This window comes from Mercurialis annua, linkage group LG2, assembly GCF_937616625.2.
Source record: "Mercurialis annua linkage group LG2, ddMerAnnu1.2, whole genome shotgun sequence".
In the NCBI taxonomy this organism is placed as follows: Eukaryota; Viridiplantae; Streptophyta; class Magnoliopsida; order Malpighiales; family Euphorbiaceae; genus Mercurialis; species Mercurialis annua.
The window spans coordinates 3,632,941-3,640,921 of NC_065571.1; the positions used below are offsets into that span (position 1 = coordinate 3,632,941).

At 33.2% G+C, this 7,981-nt stretch overlaps 2 protein-coding genes across 2 annotated transcripts; one reads left to right on the forward strand and one right to left on the reverse strand.

The window, feature by feature from the left end:
* Positions 1-181: 181 nt before the first annotated feature.
* LOC126667628 (protein high chlorophyll fluorescent 107) lies at positions 182-4,355 on the forward strand. The gene is made up of 8 exons (XM_050360638.1): positions 182-796; positions 885-1,028; positions 1,757-2,062; positions 2,172-2,231; positions 2,486-2,731; positions 3,244-3,354; positions 3,436-3,612; positions 3,843-4,355. Exons 1-8 carry the CDS (start codon positions 227-229, stop codon positions 4,194-4,196), a joined length of 1,968 nt encoding a protein of 655 aa, XP_050216595.1. The 5' UTR covers positions 182-226; the 3' UTR covers positions 4,197-4,355.
* Positions 4,356-5,160: 805 nt separating this feature from the next.
* On the reverse strand, positions 5,161-7,745 carry LOC126669549 (probable N-acetyltransferase HLS1-like). Its single transcript, XM_050363040.2, has 3 exons — positions 7,450-7,745; positions 7,039-7,175; positions 5,161-6,153 (listed from the first exon to the last, which is right to left on the reverse strand). Exons 1-3 carry the CDS (start codon positions 7,633-7,635, stop codon positions 5,250-5,252), a joined length of 1,227 nt encoding a protein of 408 aa, XP_050218997.1. The 5' UTR covers positions 7,636-7,745; the 3' UTR covers positions 5,161-5,249.
* Between the last annotated feature and the right edge of the window lie 236 nt (positions 7,746-7,981).

Genomic DNA, 7,981 nt, shown 5'->3' on the forward strand with positions numbered 1-7,981 from the left:
TTCTCCTCTCCTTTTGTAATTTCTCTTAAAAAAAAAAGATAAATAATTTAAACAAACTTTATGGTTCTCGTGAAAATAAATAACCAAAAATATTTTAGAACTTTTTCTATAAAATAATTTATACAAAGGTTAAATTCGTCAATTTATCCATTACAAACCCCGCCCAATGTTTCTCTTCCAGGCAAACTGAAACAGTTTCATCCGTTAGTTACAACAACTAAAAAAAATGCATTTATTCTCTGCTTCTTCGTCGACATCATCATCAAAAGCAGCAAGTTTGAATCTTCTAACTTCCTCTCAGAACCCAAATAACAAAAAATACTTAAATTCAACTTCCAAATTCTCCTTCAAAATCCCGACCAAGACTACTTATTTAACCCCATTGTCTTCAAATAACTCCTCTCCGATTCTCGAACAAAGACCACCACTATCCTCAGAATTTCAAAACAAAGAACCTATCAAAGAAGCAGAAAAAGATTCATTTGAGGGTCTGCCTGTAGTTCGCAGACCAGCAATTGAGCTTCCCAGTGAAAATTCAGACCAGAGTAAAGATGGTGGTGGTGGTGGGCTTATTGATGCAAATGATGTTAAGAAATCTCCAGCTATCATTGATGCTGGTCTCGAGAAGTTTGCGAAGAAACTGCCATTTTTCGAACCGGAGAGAATGGAGGTAGATTCTTCTGCTTCTTCTTCTCAAGAGAAGCCTCTTCGTGTGAATTTGGACCTGGCTCTGTATAAGGCTAAGGTTTTAGCTCGGAGTTATAGATATGCAGATGCTGAGTTTATACTTGAGAAGGTACTAATCAATTGTGACTTTGTTTCTGTTTTGATTTATGTATATATAATGAAATTGGGTTTTTATGTGATTATTTTTTTGTTTGAAGTGTATAAATTGTTGGCCTGAAGATGGAAGGGCATATGTGGCATTAGGAAAGATACTGAACAAGCAATCAAAAACAGCAGAAGCTAGAGCTGTATATGAGAAAGGGTGCCAGGCAACGCAAGGAGAAAATGCCTACATTTGGCAGGTCTGTTTATTTGTTTGATAAAAGCTTTTTATAATTCAAAATCTCAAAACAACTTTTAGAAAGATTCACTCTCACTCTAGATTTAGTTAAAGTAGTTTAATCCTGAATCGATCACCGATTCTTTTAAGGTTATTATCTATGTTGTACTAAAAAGTCGAGTTCTATATTTAGCCATTTTGTTTTCACTTCTCGAAATGGTTATGGACTCAGAAATTATAAATTATAACCTATTTATATAACAAAAGTACGAGCAAAGGGTCATTGCGGTACCCGAACTTGTGCATTTGGGTTTCCATTAACTCACACTTAGCCATGTTAATCAATTAACGGCAATACTCTTTATTTTAATTCAATTAACCCTCAAATTGTATAAAATGAACGCGTTCACACGCGATGACCCTATTTGGGGGTTAATGACCTATAAATAGAGAACATTTTCCCTAGTTGATCTAAAAATAGAGAGTATTGTCTCTTATTGATTAAATGGCTAAACGTGAAATAATTGATCATGAATCCATGATGCACAAGTTCATGGACTGCGATTACTATTTGTTCAAAAAATATTGTTTCATTGGTTGCAGTTTCTCGAAATGCTTCTGAACTCATAACTTTATATTTATAATCTATTCTGTGAAAAACGTTATTTCCCGTTCAACATTTTCATTTGTGTGTAAACATATAAGGTCTTATTAAAGTTTACTAAGTCGGTAGCTATGCATCTGGAACAGTGCTGGGCAGTTCTAGAAAATAAGACGGGTAATATAAGAAGAGCAAGAGAATTGTTTGATGCTGCCACAGTTGCTGACAAGAAGCATATAGCTGCCTGGCATGGTTGGGGAGTTCTAGAGCTAAAACAGGGAAATGTCAAGAAGGCAAGACAACTGCTTGCTTATGGCATCAAGTTTTGTGGCGGAAACGAGTATGTATATCAAACGCTAGCTTTATTAGAAGCTAAAGCCAACCGATATGAGCAGGCCCGTTACTTGTTCAGGCAAGCCACCAAGTGTAATCCAAATAGCTGTGCGAGTTGGCTTGTAAGTGCTTAGCCTATTAAACAAATTTTCTATATCAAACTAAACTTGCTGTCTCGGATTTTAAAGCTTTAACAAAGTCCATATATGCATTAACCTATTTTCACATTAGGCATGGGCACAAGTGGAGATGCAACAGGAAAACAACCTTACAGCGAGGCAACTTTTTCAGGTATATATCCCTTACTAATTTACGACCTAAGTTGCACGGAAATTTGTCGAGTTCTACATTTCAGCGTTTTTTTTTTCAGCGATAATTCTGAGAACTCGGAAATTTTATATTTAACCTATTCTCGTAAAGGATGTCATTTTAGTGATTCTCGTTTCAACTTTTTTTAGTTTATCTTTTCTGTTTTCGGACAATATAGTTTATGACCGACCAAAGTCCCTATATCTATTGGTTACAAAATTGCATTACATTTGCAGAAAGCAATACAAGCGAGCCCCAAAAATAGGTTTGCATGGCACGTATGGGGAGTTTTTGAAGCTAATATTGGAAATGTTGAAATGGCTAGAAAGCTTTTGAAGATTGGTCATGCACTCAATCCAAGGGATCCTGTTCTGCTTCAGTCTCTTGCATTACTGGAATATAAACACTCCACTGCAAATCTTGCACGAGTTCTTTTCAGGAAAGCATCTGAACTTGACCCAAAACATCAACCAGTATGGGTTGTAAGTAATCTCTTCCTGCCTTAACAAGAAGGATAACTACACCAACAGTGTCGGAACTTTTTAATATATGCTATTTGAATGTCTTAACATTTTTTTTATATTAGTGTCTTAAAAAGTGTATCAAATGAGTGTTTTTGTCCATTTTCCGATCACCGGATTACAAACAAGGCCAAAAATTATTTTTATTTGATATTGTTTGATATTTTAATTCCATATAAACAAAGTGTATCATTACACACACAATCATCATTTTGTTTACTAATATGACGTATAAATCTAAGAAAAGGAAGTTATTTTTATTTTTTAGCACCTCGGACTGAAAGGCACTTGTTTGATACATTTTAAAAAAGTTGAAACACTAATACAAAAATAAGTTGAGACACTAAAATAGAACATTTGGAAAAGTTCAGACACCATTAACGTAATTTTTCCTAACAAGAACTATATATTAAAGAAATTTGATCCATTTTCTTGCTGTAAACCAAAATTGATTTAGAGTCCAATTTGTTTAGGCCTGGGGATGGATGGAATGGAAGGAAGGAAATCTATCTAATGCTAGAAAGCTATACCAGAGAGCTCTTTCAATTGACGCGACCACTGAAAGTGCAGCTAAATGTCTACAGGTAATACAATAACCATATGCAGTAATGATGTTATGGCTAGCTTAACACACGTTCTAATTATTGCAATGCAATATGCGGCAGGCTTGGGGTGTTCTAGAAGAAAGAGCTGGCAACATTTCCTTAGCTCGTCGATTATTTAGATCATCGCTGAATATCAATTCTCAAAGCTACATAACATGGATGACATGGGCTCAATTCGAGGAAGATCAGGGGAACTCTGTGCGAGCTGAGGAAATCCGTGACCTTTATTTCCAACAGGTCAGTAACTTCACTCAGTCTCCGAAAAACTTTTAGATGAACTAAGTTCACGGTATAATATTATGAACTTTCTGCTGATAGTGTCACAGTGACATATATAGGTTAGAATTGAGTGTTCTAGTAAATGGGTTCACCATAAGAATTTCTCGGGTCTATGAATAACCGTTTTTTTCAAACACGTAGCTTTTCATATTCATTCCATTAAACATGCATTTTGTTGTATGCCACAGCGGACTGAAGTTGTGGACGATCCTTCTTGGATTATGGGAGTTTTAGACATCATCGATCCAGCACTTGACAGCATAAAGAGGCTCCTGAAATTTGATAAGAATAAGGAACAGAAATCATTCAGAGCTATACCGAGCGAAATTGAATCTAATGCTGATGCACCTTCTAGTAATACTGCTGATAATGGCAATGTGATAAGAAGTGGAAGCGGATTTGATTTGGATTATTTCATCAAAAAAAGATTGTCTTTAGATCCATCAAAGCTAGATGTTCAACTGGAAACATCACAAAATCCAGCACCATGGAGAGATTCGCGAAAAATATGGAGATCTTCCGCAAAATTGTCGAAAGCCTAAAAGTTTGATGCAAACTCAACTGTGAATGTAAATTTAGGCCAAGTTTCTATTTTCAATTTTGAAAAGTTGGCATTCATCGACACTGATAACCACAGCAGAATGTGTACACAATCTGTATAGTGTTTCGTAATGAAAGGAAAATAGAAAATTAATATTTCACATCTTTAGATTAGTCATAGATGGCAATTGACAAGAAGCTTTGTCAAGATTACTGCTTTATATTTGTGATCCTTCAAAGTCTAGCCAAAAGTGCAATTTATCATAGTTTTATCAATTATTGGTGATCATTTGAAGTCTTTAACAATGAATTCAAGGTTGTTATTTACAAGGAAATGGTTGAATGTTTTTTCCCATACCATTTAACCAAAACAATTTAATTGCTTGAAAATTTTGTTTATTTATTTTGCATCTTCATGCAAAACACATGAAGCCTAGGATAGGACTTTTACCTGATTGTTTTTAACTCATTCGGGAACTACAGTCGCTACAAATAAAATTTTCCTTGCTAAATTTATGTCAGCAGAAGTTTTCTGATGTCAGTGATGTGAAAGTGAAGAAGGTCAAAGTGCTCGTCGCCAGATAACTTTAATCCGTAATTTAGTGACACGATTTTATCGCCACAGGGGTCTAAGAGTTGTCTCGGAATTTTTACAACTCGTTAGCATATACTTTAGCTACGGAAAATTTGCCTTTCAATTTTGCATCTATATATTGTTCATGGGAATGATGGAACAACGAATATTAATCCATAGATCGATCAAATAAAAGCTGGTAATATTATATATATAACTACAAATTGTGGAAATTCTAGCTTTTAATTTCCATAAATTCATATATATCAAACTTGAAGTATCAATTATATTATGCAAAACTCTACGGTTAATAAAAATAATTCATAGATAAATCATATAAATGTGAAACAATAACAGTGTAGCTTCAATACAGTCCATAAATTGTTACACTCTACCAAATATATATATTTTATATATGCAATTAAATACTATATATTAATAGTCTAGGGTACATAATTAAGCTAGCAAGCTCTGGTAAACCCTAAAAATCCCTTGGATCAACAAATAAATTATTCCCTGCTTGACTCGTCGCCATAAGCTCATCATTGACACCATTAACTTTCTTCAAATACCAAAGATCATCGATAAACGACATCGAAAATTGATCGTGTGGCACATACTGCATCAGAGGATCAGTAACACCTAACTCAGTAATAATCACTTTACAATCTTTAATATTTTCAGCCAATCTTGATGTAAAACTCCAAATAGATTTCATAAGCTCCTCTAATCTTGCTCCTTCACCATATAACCCATACAGAAACAAGAAACCGAATGGCTTTTGCAGTGAGTCAGAAATTGGTAATTTAAGACATGGGAAAATCTTGTCTCTTGCATGGCTTAAAGTTGCATGAAAAAACTTATTAAATGGATGATTATTAGACTTTGTAATATGAAACCTATACGCCTCACAAGAATTCCATATGCTAAAAATTACCCATGAACTTGGATTATTTTGAGCACTAAAATTTTCTTCACCTTTACCATTATTATTACTCTGATTATTGTTGTGCAAGATTATAAAATCTTCTTCTCTAAAATATGACACCCATGTCCCAAGACTTAAATTCTCCTTCAGAATTGCTTCAATATCTTTTGGGTATATATCTTTGTCTCTTAGCTTGTTGTTGTACAAAGATATTGCTTGGTCTATTTGTAGCTTTTCAATCTTGATGTCTTCAAAGGGTAATAAAGTTTTTATTGGGGGACTAGTTTGTTGAACAAATATGACGAGTGAAGCAAAGTTGATGTAATTGCACTTGTAAGTGAAGAGATTGGTTGAGGCCACGTTGTCTTTTTCAGTAGCTAGGAAGGTGTAATGAGCTCCATTTTCCACTAGCCATTCCTCAACTGACTTCACCAGTTTTAACCCAATTCCCATCCGACTAGAATCAATAGTTGGAAAAAGAAAGTTATGCTTATATCAGTTAATTGACAAAATAAAAGAAAAAACAAAAATGTGGTTAAACTTTATTTTCGCATGATGTAGTGATTATCGAGGATGTTTCTAATTATATTTTTCTTTATTGAAGATATAGCTTCCGCGTTTGAGATTTAATATATTTCTCCTTTTCCGATAAAAACAAAACTTTATTTATTGTTCTTTCTATATTCTAGTTCTCCTTTTCTTTGAATGGCATTACCACTTGAGCCATATGACATATATGTAATTATGGATTTTCTTTCATCAAGAAAAGTAACCATTTGATCAACTTATGAAAAATTATCGAATATTATCTTATTATGTTTTTTTAGAACGCTTTCCAAACCTCTGCATTCTATATTTTTAACATATTCCTATAAAAGATATTAATTTGTTCTTATATATCATTTTGATATTATATATACATATATATGGCTTCTATTTTTTGTGCTACAAAATATATATATATATATATATATATATATATATATATATATATATATATATATATATATATTATACAATTAAAATTAGAGATAAAGAAAATTATGTAGAGTAAATATATGCCGAACTCTGATAAATAAGAAGAAAAAGCTTGTTTATTACATACACATCATTCAATCAATGTTTTCTATTTTAAAAACGTGTAGGGATCCCTGAATTTAGCTTTTGAGAAACAAAATTTTAATTTAACCATAGAGAATTTCAAAATAACACGATTTTATAGTGTCATTGTATAAGTGAACTTTTTAATCTGTATACGCATCCGTGGTATATGGAGTGTGCGTATATTAAGTAAGTAGATTATCATAGTCTAAATTTAAAGAGAGAGTGAGTAAATAAGTACCGATGTTTGGGAGAGACTCGAAGGCCAAGAATGCAACCCAACCTCACACAGGTTGCTTCAAATCTAGTAATACCCACACACTTGATGCATCCTCTTACCACACCAACAACTTCTCCATTTTCAAGCAGCTCCGCCACCTGTACGCCATTTTCAATTAACCACACAATGATTCATTTATACATGCATGCATGCAGATTCTACTATAAGTACAAAGAAAGAATTTCATAGTTAGTGTAAAAAGAGTAAATAACAGAAACTTATTTAATTGCTCTCTCACTACTAGAAAACAGCTTTCTAGCAACGGATATTTCTGTCGCTAAAAAGTTGAAATCCATCACTAACAAATCAAAAAAAAATCGTCGGTAATTTGCTATTTTCTAGTAGAGTTTTTTATGATGTATATATACCCACCAGCATAATATGAAGGGGATAGGAGATAATCCTAGATAAGGGGTCACCCATCATGTTGGTGAAAATGGACACTTCTTTATTAGACCCTATCTCACAGTTCTTCTCAAGTTTCCCTACCATTCTCATATCTTTCTCTTCATTGTAATCTCTTATTCTAATTTTCTTCTCCAACTTGTCAACCATCATTTTTCACTAAAACAGCCAATACCTTTCTTCCAAGATTTGAAATATATAGCAAGCAAAAACAAAATAGATTTTTTGAATAGTTCAAGTCTATATAACTAACTCTCATACAGCAACCCACCTCCTTCTCATATATAACTAAAGTATTATTTTTTATCTTATAATGTATTATAATTTCTTGTTTTGAGCTCTAGTATTATTTGCAGGCAAAATGATCCTTAAAGTCCAAATATTTACCAAAACTCTCCATTATAGTTCAATCTTTATAATGTCTCCACTATAGCCCAAGTCGTATCATATTATTTCAAAAATGTCCAAGATTAAAAGATGTGTGACGCAGAGATTGAGA

Excerpts from the sequence above, each read along its gene's own strand:
- LOC126667628 (XM_050360638.1), top strand. The coding sequence starts at position 227 with ATGCATTTATTCTCTGCTTCTTCGTCGACATCATCATCAAAAGCAGCA. Across the intron at positions 1,029-1,756 it reads AAAATGCCTACATTTGGCAG|TGCTGGGCAGTTCTAGAAAA; the intron begins GTCTGTTTATTT and ends CATCTGGAACAG. Across the intron at positions 3,613-3,842 it reads GTGACCTTTATTTCCAACAG|CGGACTGAAGTTGTGGACGA; the intron begins GTCAGTAACTTC and ends TGTATGCCACAG.
- LOC126669549 (XM_050363040.2), bottom strand. The coding sequence starts at position 7,635 with ATGATGGTTGACAAGTTGGAGAAGAAAATTAGAATAAGAGATTACAAT. Across the intron at positions 7,176-7,449 it reads ATCCCCTTCATATTATGCTG|GTGGCGGAGCTGCTTGAAAA; the intron begins GTGGGTATATAT and ends AATGGCGTACAG. Across the intron at positions 6,154-7,038 it reads CGAGTCTCTCCCAAACATCG|TCGGATGGGAATTGGGTTAA; the intron begins GTACTTATTTAC and ends TATTGATTCTAG.